Below are 12,596 nucleotides of genomic sequence, written 5' to 3'. Positions count from 1 at the left end.
CCTACAGAAGGCAAAACCCAGAAACGGGACAGGAGATCTGGGTGCGGGTGGGCTGCTGCTCAGAATTGGGAGCCTAGAGGCTGGAATGAAGCAGAGTGAGGGGCACATGACCAGACTGGGACATCTCATCCAAGCTCAAAAGGGTCCCAGTCCCTACTTTTTTTTTTTTTTTTTTTTTTTTGGTTTTTTTCGAGACAGGGTTTCTCTGCAGCTTTAGAGCCTGTCCTGGAGCTAGCTCTTGTAGACCAGGCTGGTCTCGAACTCACAGAGATCCGCCTACCTCTGCCTCCCGAGTGCTGGGATTAAAGGCGTGCGCCACCACCGCCCGGCCAGTCCCTACTTTTTATAGCGTCTCCAGCCCAGCATAGTGCCTGCATACAGCAGGTGCTCAATTATTTCCTCTATTTTCAGAATGAGGAAGTAGAAGCTCAGAGTAGGCCCAGGGAAGACCAGTACCAGAATCCAGCTGGATCCAGCTCTCTGCCCAAGGACCGCCTAGAACTGTGAGGCTCAGACAGGCAGTCCCTCTGAGAATGGCCAGATTACAGTTGTCACCTGTTGCCTCTGGTCCTGCGATGGCCAACCTTACAGTCACAGTCTGGCCGCAGAGACTCAGGTCTGCTCTCGTAGACTCCCCCATCCCTCTCTGGCTCGACTGTGGAATGGGAGAGGATCATGTTCACCTCACAGGAGACGAAGGCCAGGCCCGTGCAGGTCAGTCATTAGGGTAGATTGCCACAGGGAGGGACACTGGCCACTGTGTCTGGACAGAGGGGTGTCCATTAAATGCTTGCCTGAGTGGGGACCAGTCTTATAAATACCAGCTGTTGATGCTGGTGGGGAGAGAACCCCACCTCCTCTCCAAGTTCACCCACTTGTCAATCAGATTTCCTTTCCCCACATGCCAGGCTCTAAATCTCCTATCTTCCCTGCTCCCCTTCATGGCTCCCTCCCTTCCAATTCTCCCCCTCCTGCCCTGCACCTCATTTGCTTGAGCCCAGGGACATAAGCAAGGAGGCAGCATGCAGGGAGCCCTCTGGACTGGGACTCGGCTGCTGGCAGCATGCAGGGCGCCCTATGGACTGGGACTCGGCTGCTGGTCTCCTGGGTTGGGATCTTGGCAGGGACACCTTCTGTCTAATACATCAGGCTATGTGTGACTTCAGCATGGCCACCATTGGGGCAGTTTTGAACTTACTGGCCGGGTTAATCAAAAGCACACTTTTGAGGTGGGCCGACTCTTCTACTTGGCAAAGAGCTGTATAGAGTTCTTTGTCTTCAGTCCCCACATAGACAAATCCACAAGCCCCACCCTTGGGCCCTGACTGGACTATTTCTGGGCCTCTCCACCACTCTTCCCCACCTCTTTCGAGATTTTAACTAAGGACCCCCATCCTTGCATGAAGAATCAGCCAGGACCTCACAGTCTCGTTGGCTGCCCCCCAGGAGCTACAAGCATGCCAATGACAACACCAAGGACCACCACTCAGCCAGGATCCGCCCTGCCCCCACCTACTCCACCAATCCCCTGAACAACACCCCACTCCCTACAGTAACCCAACCTAACCTTACCTGCACTGGGACTGAAGCAGCAGAGAAGGCCTCCTGCCTGTGGGCTACACCCATCCTGGCAGGCATGCAGTTTTCCCATCTCCTCTAGCCTGCGTAGCCCTGGCCTACCTAACCCTTGCTAACACATTCTATTCCAGAGCTGCGTCTAGCCATGCCACTGGGTTTAGAGCCTCATGAGATGTCTCTCCCATGGATTTTAAGCAGGGGTTGCCCTATCTTGATTATGACCTTGTACTCTGGTCACATCTCATCCCTCTGACTCAAATCTTGTCCCTGTCCTCATCCTTCCACTTCATCTTAGTGGGACTGATATGTCTAGAACTGGAGCCAAGCATGAAGTCCCCCAGCATGGGGAGTTACTCCATTATTTCCCTACTGGAACATCCCTTAGTGACCATGGCCAGACGTGGATACGGTATTGAGCTGTAGACTTCGGGAGACATTGCACCAACTACACATGTGCAACTGTTACTGGGACGACCCAGGACAGCTCTCAGGACTCTTGCCTTCCTCTCTCTCCTGCCTCACCCACCCGTTCAAGGCAGGCCACTGTTACCCTCCACTGCTAGGGTGCTCCCTCTAGGATGACCTAAGAAAGGAAGCTGTTTTCCCTCTGTCCACCCCCCCATCAACCTCAGTCAGTGCTTCCTGCTGGTAGAAGCGAAGCAGAGGCCAGATGGTGAGGAAGGGTCTGCATTCTTATGGTTTGAATGAAAATGCCCCCCATAGGTTCACCAGAGAGTGGCACTAGTTGACAGGATTATGAGGTGTGGTATTGTTGGAGGAAGTGTGCCACTGCAGGTAGGCTTCGAGATCTCTGAGTTCGAGGCCAGCTTGGTCTACAAGAGCTAGTTCCAGGACAGGCTCTAGAAACTAAGGGGAAACCGTCTCGAAAAAACCAAAAAAAAAAAAAAAAATGGATTGTGCCACTTTCTGCAGTGAAACCAGTTCCACTTTGGCCAATCAGGGGGCCCTTCCCCTGATGGAGGGACGACTATGGCCTCTGGCAAGCCTGTGATTGGCCCAGAACACAAGACTGGGATTGGTCCAAACGAATGACTGTGACTGGTCTTAACAGCCCCGCTGGGTTATTTAAGCAGGCTGCTTTGCTCACTCGGAGCTGGTTTCCAAACTGCGCGTGTGCAGTATGCATATCCAAGATGGGGGCCCCAGCTTCAGTGCTCAAAGTACCTATATAACTACTGGTCAACAGTTGAAGAGATCCAGAGTTCTCAGTGCAGTCCCAGTCAGTGTCTGGCGCCAAACCCACCCCCTCTCAATAATAACCTTGCTTGTGACTGGTACCCACTACTGGTCCACAAAGGAGTGACATTGTGGAAACCTTGGTGTGCCATTCAACAGCTAAAGTAGCTGCTCATCCACTGAAGCCTCGGGCCCACTCGGCAGCAGGCTGTGGGTACAGGCGTGAGCCAACCTAACTCTATGGCACTGTTGTCCAGGACTGGCTAAGGATCCAGGCTAGGAATCCCACCAGTCAAACAAGATCCTGCCCCCAATGGGAAAGGATACCCGTGCTGAATGATGCCAGCGGTTCCCAGCATCTAGTTTCTGAATAGCCCTCTTGTTGCCCTAGCTCCCAACAGAGGCAGGTACCCTCCCAAAGCCATCCTGGTGGCAGCACCAACAACTGAAGAGGCAGCTGAAGGGTTCCCCAGTGGCACAGCAGAAGGAAGACAGGATGTGGAAGTAGACGTGACATTGTAAAGTCTTCAGGGTCCAGGATCTCAACCCCCAGTCTGGCAGTGGCCGAGAGCTTACACCTGAGGCTTGCAAGAGACGCTACCGCTAGAGGGCGCCACCTGCCACTGCTTCCCCCACCTACTCTTGAGACCAGCTTTTGAAGAGCTTTTTGCCTACCCTTCATTTCTGTCCAGGCAGCGCAAAAGAACCCTCCGGCATTGGCTTGCTGACAGTTTGCTGACTCCTCCACCGGCTTAGACGGAGGAATTACACTTCAGGTGTTTCTGCTTTCCTGTGAATTTTCTGATGTACCTTTCCTCGGGCTTTTGCCACCAAGTCTTCCCATTCATTATAAAAATATTGTATGTCATGTTTGCTGGTGGATACCTAAAATGAAGAAGAAAAACAGCACCGCTCACTAAACACACAGGAAGCCCCAATGTCCACCCCGTTCGATGGGGTGGGAGGCTGCTTCCTCGGGGAAGGTCTGTCCTGGATGACATTCCCTGTCCTGGATGACATTCCCTGTGACCCAGGGCCGCAAGGTGCCTCTGGGAAACTCCTCCTCCACAGCTTCTCATCCTCAGCCCCAGCCTGTCTGTTTGGGATGGAGCCAACCATCCTAACCAGTTCTTTTCGAGAGAAAATGGCTGGTCCAAGGATGGACCCTGGTGAGGGTTATAAAGTGAGCCAAGATTATTTTCAGAAGCCCTTAAATCTGAGCTCCCTCCCAGTTTGCCTAAAGAACCCCATACCTGTGTCAGGAGAGTTAGCTGGATGTGAAGCGGTTGTTAGCTAGCCTGGTTAGGCCTTCCATCCAGAAGGCCTTGGCATTTAGAGAAGGCAGTGACACTCTCTCATAGGGACATTTAACTACTATAGCCTCGGAGCCAAAAGAAAGGGACGAGATGAGTGCCAGAGCTGGGGGTGGCCTGAGGGAGCTACTTGTCCTCAACCGTCAGTAAGGGATGTGTGGCTCCAAGGATGTAGTGGGGGCTCGCAATTCTGAAGGTGACCATGCACATGACACTCTCTCGAGTTATTTGCTCTGGGTGTCTGCTCAAGGTTCCGTCTGTGCCTGAACCCTTTCTCTCCTTGTCCCAGAAGGCTCCTGCCAGGCATTAACTCATCACTTACAGGGCCATGCCGGTTCTAGAAAGGGGCTATTTAGCGGCTAGCAGAACCACACGTCCGTAGTCTAAGCAGGCAGCTGACCCAGTGTGAACAGACTTCACGGTGTGAATTCAGCCTTGGTCTCTTCTCCACCATCTCGCCCGTTCACACCTTCCGAGAACCATGCTTTGGCTTTTCCGCACCTAGAGCCCTAGTTCCCATAGCCTGGGATGGTGGCGCACGCCTTCAATCCCAGCACTCAGGAGGCAGAAGCAGCTGGGTCTCAGAGTTCAAAGCCAGCCTGGTCTACAAAGTAAATTCCAGGACAGTCGGAACTTACAAAGTGAGTGCCAGGACAGCCAAGGCTACACAGAGGAATCCTGTTTGGGTGGTGGGAGGGAGCAGAATACAATCCTAGTTTCCCTTCTAACCAGTGGCTCTGCCATTTCCCCTTCAGTTTTCCCTCGGACTTGCATGGCCTTGAGAGGCACACGTAGCCCAAGTCAGAGACCCCAAGGCCCCAGTGTGCCTCAGAATTGCTAGATGGGGCCTGAAACCCACCACCTGGGAACTGTTTGTTTGTTTGTTTGTTTGTTTTCAAGGCAGAGTTTCTCTGTAGCTTTGGATCCTGTCCTGGAGCTAGCTCTTGTAGACCAGGCTGGCCTCGAACTCACGAAGATCTGCCTGCCTCTGCCTCCCGAATGCTAGGATTAAAGGCGCGCACCACCACTGCCCAGCTCACCTGGGAACTTTTATCAAGCATGCTGGGAGATGCCAAGGCCCAACAGGAAGATGTTCCTGCCTTCCTCTTACATCTGGGATCTTCAAGAAGCAACTGTGTTTCAAACTCCCTAAGTTGATTGTTCGGTTTCTTTTCTTTTCTTTTTTCGTTATCTTACAGGTATGGGTGTTTTGCCAGCAAGTACCACGTGCATGCAGTGCTCTGGAGGCCAGAAGACTGGATTAGATCCCTTGAAACCGGAGCTGCAGATGGCTATGAGCCACCCTGTGCTGGGAATAGAATAGGAGCCATCTCTCCACCACCACCACTGTTCCCGACTTCTTAAAAGGAAGATGGATGCCAAGAGCCACTAACCTGGCCTTCTTCCGCCTTATGTACGTGACCAACGCAAGCACCACCAATGTTGTGACCAGGAGGATTGCAGCCACAGCAACGGCCGCAGTGATGATGTTCTTTTGCAGGAAGCTCAGCAGCTCTCTGCAAGGTAGACGCTCAGTGTAAACATCTAAACGGGAAGACACAAGGATCAGTGTGAGCATCTAAGCATGAGACACAAGGATCAGTGTGAGCATCTAAATGGGAAAACACCAGGATCAGTGTGAGCATCTAAACGGAAAAACACAAGGATCAGTGTGAGCATCTAAATGGAAAAACACAAGGATCAGTGTGAGCATATAAACGGGAGATACAAGGAGAGCAGCAAGAGGCAGCCTCAACCATCCCTCCAGGTGACCTACAACCAAGCCCCAAAACTCAGAGCAGAAGTCAATACACTAGCATGTCAGGCAGCTTCAGAAGTCCAGTTGGGGAAGTGGCTGGCCTGGTCACCAGTAACAAGTTGGGATGCTGAGGGTGTGGGCTGGCAAGCAGCAACACATCCATGGAGAAGGTTCGATAAATCAGAGTGTGTGGGATTCAGGAAGACCAGAAGTGAGGTCCATAGGAAGGCAGGGACGTCCTACTTCAAAGGCTTTGAGAATAATGGAGGTGGGGTGGGGCACAATTGGATGCAGGAAGCACTGGGTTAAATCTCCAGCATGAGGAACAGGACAACAATGTCAGATATTGAGTGAAGGCTTCTCACAGGCAGTAACACTTCTCTGCTGCCCTCCCCTCCCTGCCCCACCAGCTTCTAGAAACTACTATGTATGCAGTTTGCCTTGTGGGGGTTAGGATCGTAGGTCGTGACTGTGATCTTGATTTGACTAAGAAACACATAAGAAATTAGAATAGGCGTCCTCTCCCCGCTGTGTGTGTGTGTGTGTGTGTGTGTGTGTGTGTGTGTGTGTGTCTGGGAGGGTGTTTCCAGAAATGGTTGACTTGAGAGAGAGTAACAGACGTGGGGAGATCCTTCCTGAATTTGCGTGGTACCATCCAAGAGGTGAGGGCCTAGATGGAATGAAGATGGGAAAAGAGGAAGCCAGTCAACGTGGGGGAAAATTTTCTCTGCTTCCTGGCCAGCATGTAGTCATGGATTTTCTCCACCAGGCTTTTCTGCCACGGTGTTCTGTCTCATCAGAGCCTCAGAACAAGGGGGAAGCTGACCGTAGACCTGCACCTCCAAAATCCAGAGCTGAAATAAACCCTTTCCCCTTGAATTTGTTCCTCTCGGGTATTTGCCACAGTGATGAAAAAAACTGATCAAGCTTGTAGCTTCAGAGACTCGTGACTGTCCCACCCTGCAGTCGATATCGCCAGAGATGACCCCGACTTCTGACAGCCCTCTAGGGACTTTGAGAAACCGTGAGGGTGGCTTTGGAATGCCACCGAGCATGGGTTTGAAGTACAAAAACTCATGGTTAGATCTCAAAGGAAGGAGCTCCCAGCTACATTAGGGGACTCAGGAGCATCTGGATTTCATTTGTAATCTAGGCAAGGGAAGAGGGGGCGTCGGGGAGTGGGGAGAAGGAGACAAGTAACAGGAATGAGCAGGTTCGGTGATGAGAGACACTGAAGAGAGTGGGGTGATGCAGGCAGGAGGATGCCGCCCAAAGGCTTTCTTAGGTTATGGGGGGGGAAGCTGGAGCCCGACCCTTCATCCCAACTGCACCAAGAGTATCAGTAAGTCTCTCTGGGGGCTCTGCTGGGAGAATTCAGCACTCAAAAGTTTAAAGTTACATTTTATTTTGTGTGTGTATGTGTGCCTATATGTTTACACACACATGCCATCCATGCATGTGGCCAGTTTATGGGAGTCAGTTCTCTCTTTTTACCATGCGGGTCTGGAGGATTGAACCCCAACTGTCAGCCTTGGTGTTTAATTGCTGAAAATGATACAACAAGGTATGGAGTGGCTGTATGGAGAGAGTGTTGGGAGCTGCAGACCCCTGGCCCCTGGACTTTTCCAAGAATGTCCTGGGCTTGGTACCAGCATGGGGTTAGTCTCTACCCACTACCAACAAGCCTGAGCTCAGTTAACCCAACCAGAAGGAAGAAACCAGAACCTAGGAGACTAGCCTAACCTTTGTCATTGAATCTCTCTTGTATGCTAGATGGCCTCAGTACCCAGCGGTGGTGGGGGCTCAGAAGAGGACACCATGTTCTAATTGACCCCAGCTCTTTAGAGAACCCATGAAAATCGTTTTGAAAAGGTGGTCAAAGTTTTCAAAGTCATTTTACTCATAATGTGAAGACTATATGCACTGCATGTTTTTGTGTTTTGTTTTGTTTTGTTAGACAGTGTCAGCATGTAGCCCAGGCTGGCCTCAAACTCATGAACCTCCTGCCTCAGCCTGAGTGTCAGGATTACAGGTATGTGACCCTACACTAGCTTACCACAAACTTTTGCAGGTGAATTAAGATACACGGATTCTATGCAACTAAAATACCACGAAAACAAAAGATGTGTTTTAGAACCTTCCATACTTGAGACTCTTACTTAGGTCATGCTTTAAGAACAATTACCTTGAGTAACTAATCCTTGGGGTATTTCTCTGTCCACAGTCGACAATTGATGGCTAACATCTCTGTTGAATAGAGACGATTCCTTATCCACCTCCTCGGCAATAAGATCTACAAAAGACAAAAGAGAAGTCTAGATCCTGAATGCCCCCTAAAGTCTACGTATTAAAGGCTCGGTCTGCAGGGGCCACTCATAGAAGGCACTGGAACCTTTAGGGGGTGGGGCCTGTGGGAGGTTTTTAGCTCATTGGTACTGTGCCCTCAGAGAGGATTCTGGGACCCTAGCTACCCTCTCTTTTCTCCTTTCTCTTCTCCCCTCTCCCCTCTCTCCTCTCCTATCTTCTCCTCTTCTCTCTCTTCTATCTTCTCCTCTCCCCTCTCCTCTCCTGTCCCCTCCCCTTCCCTCCTCTCCTCTTTCTCCTCTCCTCCCCTTTCTTCTCTCCTTTCCTCTCCCCTCCCCTCTTCTCCTCTTCTCTCCTCTCTTCTCTCCCCTCCCCTCCTCTCTTCTCCTCTTCTCTCCCCTCCCCTCCCCCCCCCCCCCCCCCCCATCCTCTCCTCTCCTCTTCTCTCTTCTCTCTCTTGCTTCTCAGACATGGAATGAGCAGATTTGCTCTCACATACTCCTACCATGTTGCCTTACCTCTCCAAGGGCCCCCAAACAACATGGACAGCCGTGGACTAGAATTTCTAAACCTGTGAGCCAACAGCTTATAAGTTGTTTATCTAGGGTATTTCATTATAGAGATAGGAAGCTAACGTTAACAGTTTAACCTACAGTCATTGACCTGAGCTTAATTCTGTTTCTATGATAAAGAAGCGTGCGTGCATGCGTGCGTGCGTGCGTTTGTGTGTGTGTGTGTTTGTGAGACCTGCACACTTGGGTGTGTGCACATCACACACAGCACATGTGTGGAAGTCAGAGGACAAGCCTTCACCTTTCACCATTTGAGACGGGGTCTCTTGGTTGTCAGTCATGGCGTCCACCAGGCTGGCTGGCCCTGAATCTTCCGGCTTTTCCTGCCCTCACCTTCCATCCCATCACCAGAGCCCCGGGATTACACGTGCATGCTACCACATACAGCTTTACGTGAGTTCCTGGGATTCTAGCCCGGGTCTTACCATTGTTGTGGCAAGTGCTTCACCCACTAAAGCATCTCCCCAAACCTGTGGTAGCTTCTTCCAGAATGAAAGCAAAGAGGAAAGGGGGATTTGGGGGAAGAATTCACCTGAAAACACATTTTCAGTTCTCTATACCACAGAGGGGTCACCACCAACAGAAAAAGCGTAGCTGTCCACATTTATCACCAATATGGCCAAGAGTTTTTATTTAACTGTCTGGAGAATATGAAGGGTTGTGGGGTTTTCTGGGGTTATTTATTTTTTTTACTTTTTTACTTATTTATTTTTAATTTTCAAGACGGGGTTTCTCTGTGTAACAGCCGTAGCTGCCCTAGAACTAGCTCTTGTAGGCCAGGCTGCCTTTAACTCACAGAGATTCGCCTATCTCTGCCTCTGGAAGAAGAGCAGCCAGTGTTCTTACCACTGCACCATCTCTCCAGCCCCTCCAATAATTATTTGTTAACTAGATTGACTCCTTTGTTAGTAATTTATTTATGTATATGGATGCTTTGCCTACATGTATGGCTATGCACCATGTGCGTGCCTGGTGTTGGCAGAGGCCAGAAGAGAGCATTGGATCCCCTGGAACTGGTGCTTCAGATGGTTGTGAGTGACCATGTGGGTGCTAGGAATAGAACTTGGGTCAACCGGTACTCTTAACGACTGAGCCATTTCTCTAGCCCCTACCACCAGAGTCATGCTCTTTTGGACTGTTTGAGCATCCTTACAATATGGCAGCCACCTTTGAGCAGAATGAGTGGTCCACTGACTATCTTATTGGTTGTGAGCAAGACCTTGGAGAACAAGAATGTTTCATCTAGCTCTTTAGCCTCTAGCACAGAGCCTATGACCAGGAGGGAAAAAAAATCCAGTGGCTAGGTTTTAAATAAGAGAATGAATCTTGAAGGATTTTGTCTACAACTTATGAGGAACTGTGATACAAAACCACCCAAGTAAACCATCGCGAACATCCTTATTGGCTATAAGCAAAAGCCATTCTCCTGGGGTCTATTTGAGCATCCTCACTACTGGCAGGCAACTTTCAGCAGAGTGAAGGAACCAAGAGACAGCCAGGTAGAAACACAATGTGTTTGGTGACCTGATCTACAGAGAGGCTCGCCATCACTTCCGCCATTCTTTAGAAGTCACGAAATCCAGCCCACACTCCGAGAGAGAGCTCCACCTTTTGGAGGGAGAGGTGGCAAAACATCTGTGGACATTTTAAATCCACGCAGGAATAGAATTCCAAGGAACACAGCTGAGTGAAGGAAACGTTTGCATCTGTTCATAGAAACCAAGTATTTTTAACCGGGTACTTCAGGCTCTCTGCGAGAATTATGAGAAGAGGCATCCAGGGGAATCCACTCTGAAAGACGCTTGAGCATGGATATGTGGCCTGCGAATCGGAGATCTCAGAATAGTTTCCATGATACTGAGTTGACCTGTATGGAATTGCTGATATTTCTGACTTATAAAAGTTATAAGTTCAAATGATATAACTTTATATTAGTCCCAAGGAAGGTTTTCTGGGTGACATAGTTCTAACTTGGGGGTTCCTAGAAATCCAGCATCACCAGTTTAAAAACAAAAAACAATGATTTGTGTGTTCTCATTCACGTATGTGTATGGTTGTGTGTCCATACATGTAAACAGGTACACTGGCACGTGTGTATATGTGTACAGAGTCCAGGGCCAATAACAGGTGTCTTCCTTAACCTTGCCCCACCTTATTTTTTTAAGATTTTACTTTTAAGGTGGGCAGTGGTGTTGCACACCTTTAATCCCAAGCACTTGGAAGGCAGAAGCAGGCAGATCTCTAAGTTCTAGGGCAGCCGGGTCTACAGAGTGAGTTCCAGGACAACCAGGGCTACACAGAGAAACCATGCCTCAAAAAACTAATACATATACACAAACAGACACACACACGGGGGGGGGGGGTAGTTATGTGTATACGCATATGAGTTCAGGTGCCCCTGGAAGCTAGAGGCCTCCAATGACCCTGGAGCTGGAGTTACTGGTAGTTATGAGCTTCCCAGTGTGTGTGTGTGTGTGTGTGTGTGTGTGTGTGTGTGTGTGTGTGCGTGTATGTGTGTGCTGGGAGTCAAATTCAGGTTCTCTGCAAGAGCAGTATGCACTCTTACTTGCTAAGCCATCTCTCCAGATCTCCACATTATTTTTGAGGCAGGGTCTCTCACTGAAGCTCACTAAGACTGGCTAGCCAGTAGACCTCAAGAATTCCCATCCATGCCTCACTAGTACTGGATTGCAGGTGTGTGTCACAGTGCCACAGGTGTGCGTCACAGTGCCCGGGTTCTTACATGGCTACTGGGGATTCGAACTCCGTTCCTTCTCTTACGCAGCAAGCACTTGCCCAACTCACCCATCTCACCAGCCCCACAAATAATCAGTTTATAATGTGATAACCAGTGTGGTGACAATCAATTTATAGTGGGAAACAAATAACACGGAACTGACTTCAGAGATAGTGTAGGTAGCCGACTGCATACCTTGAGTTCTGGGGAAATGAGCGGGTAAAACTCATTTGTACTTAGAAAGCTGTCATGTATTGACTTAGGAGTCTATAAGGGAGAAAAACGTCAATAAGGTTTCTTACAGCTTTTATAAGGGTGCTGTTTTCTTTGCTACTGTGCAAACACTCTAGAAAATAAATCTACCAAGCTAGCAGGTTAGGACCTACATTAAGGTTTGAGATGTGGTATCAAGTTTGTTTCAGGGGGACTCAGCCCAGCAGGGCACCTAGTCCCCTCTAGTGTAACAATAAGGGGCATGAAGGAAGCTCCCATATTTAAAAATTATCTCATACCATGAATGCTTTAGAGAAACACGGTCTTTGTTGCTGTTCAGCAACAACAACAACAATCGTTGGCCCATTCGGCAAAAGGCAGGAGAACTGAAGACAGAGCCTCCCACCCTAGGGGCACTGGGGTTCCTGTCTAAAGACAGCATGTCGGGAATGATGCTCTGGATGGCGAACAAAGCACAAACTAAGCACAAAGTAGACATAGCCGGTAGCTCTGCTGTCCTCGGTTTGTGAACCAACACTGCCCCCTGCTGGATGCTGGAGCAGCAGGTTACTTAACCTCAGTATCCCGCAGATGGAAAACCCATGCCCAGTAACAATGTTGCCACGTGGGACTGCTGTGGGGAGGAAATGAGTAAAAGCAGAAAAACTCCAACAGCTGCCAGACAGGGCTCACTGTGTTGGCCCTGTCGCCATAGTAGTGATTATTACTGTACTAGTCACCCACACATCCATTCATAAAACAGTATTCTGATCCAGCACTTTTCTATGCCACTAATGCTTCTGTGGGGCAGAGAGTCTGGTCTGTACTGAATAGTGCTATGATCCACCTGTCATTTCAGTGTGGACTACAGGAATGACAACCAATAGGATCGGGTAAGATGGAACATAGCAAGTTCTTAACAT

General features: G+C 49.7%; 1 protein-coding gene across 1 annotated transcript in view; it reads right to left on the bottom strand.

Moving 5' to 3' along the window:
• Positions 1–3,527: 3,527 nt before the first annotated feature.
• C9H2orf92 (chromosome 9 C2orf92 homolog) overlaps positions 3,528–12,596 on the bottom strand; it is a 28,820-nt gene continuing 19,751 nt past the window's right edge. Inside the window, exons 7-8 of the mRNA XM_042055765.1 lie at positions 5,483–5,667; positions 3,528–3,660 (exon numbers count right to left, since the gene is read on the bottom strand). Of these exons, the coding sequence (XP_041911699.1) occupies positions 3,528–3,660; positions 5,483–5,667 (318 nt within the window). The remainder of the gene's footprint in view (positions 3,661–5,482; positions 5,668–12,596) is intronic.

Source organism: Arvicola amphibius, chromosome 9 (genome assembly GCF_903992535.2).
Source record: "Arvicola amphibius chromosome 9, mArvAmp1.2, whole genome shotgun sequence".
NCBI lineage: Eukaryota > Metazoa > Chordata > Mammalia > Rodentia > Cricetidae > Arvicola > Arvicola amphibius.
Note: the sequence above shows the minus strand (reverse complement) of the source record. Positions and strands in the feature narration are given on the sequence as shown.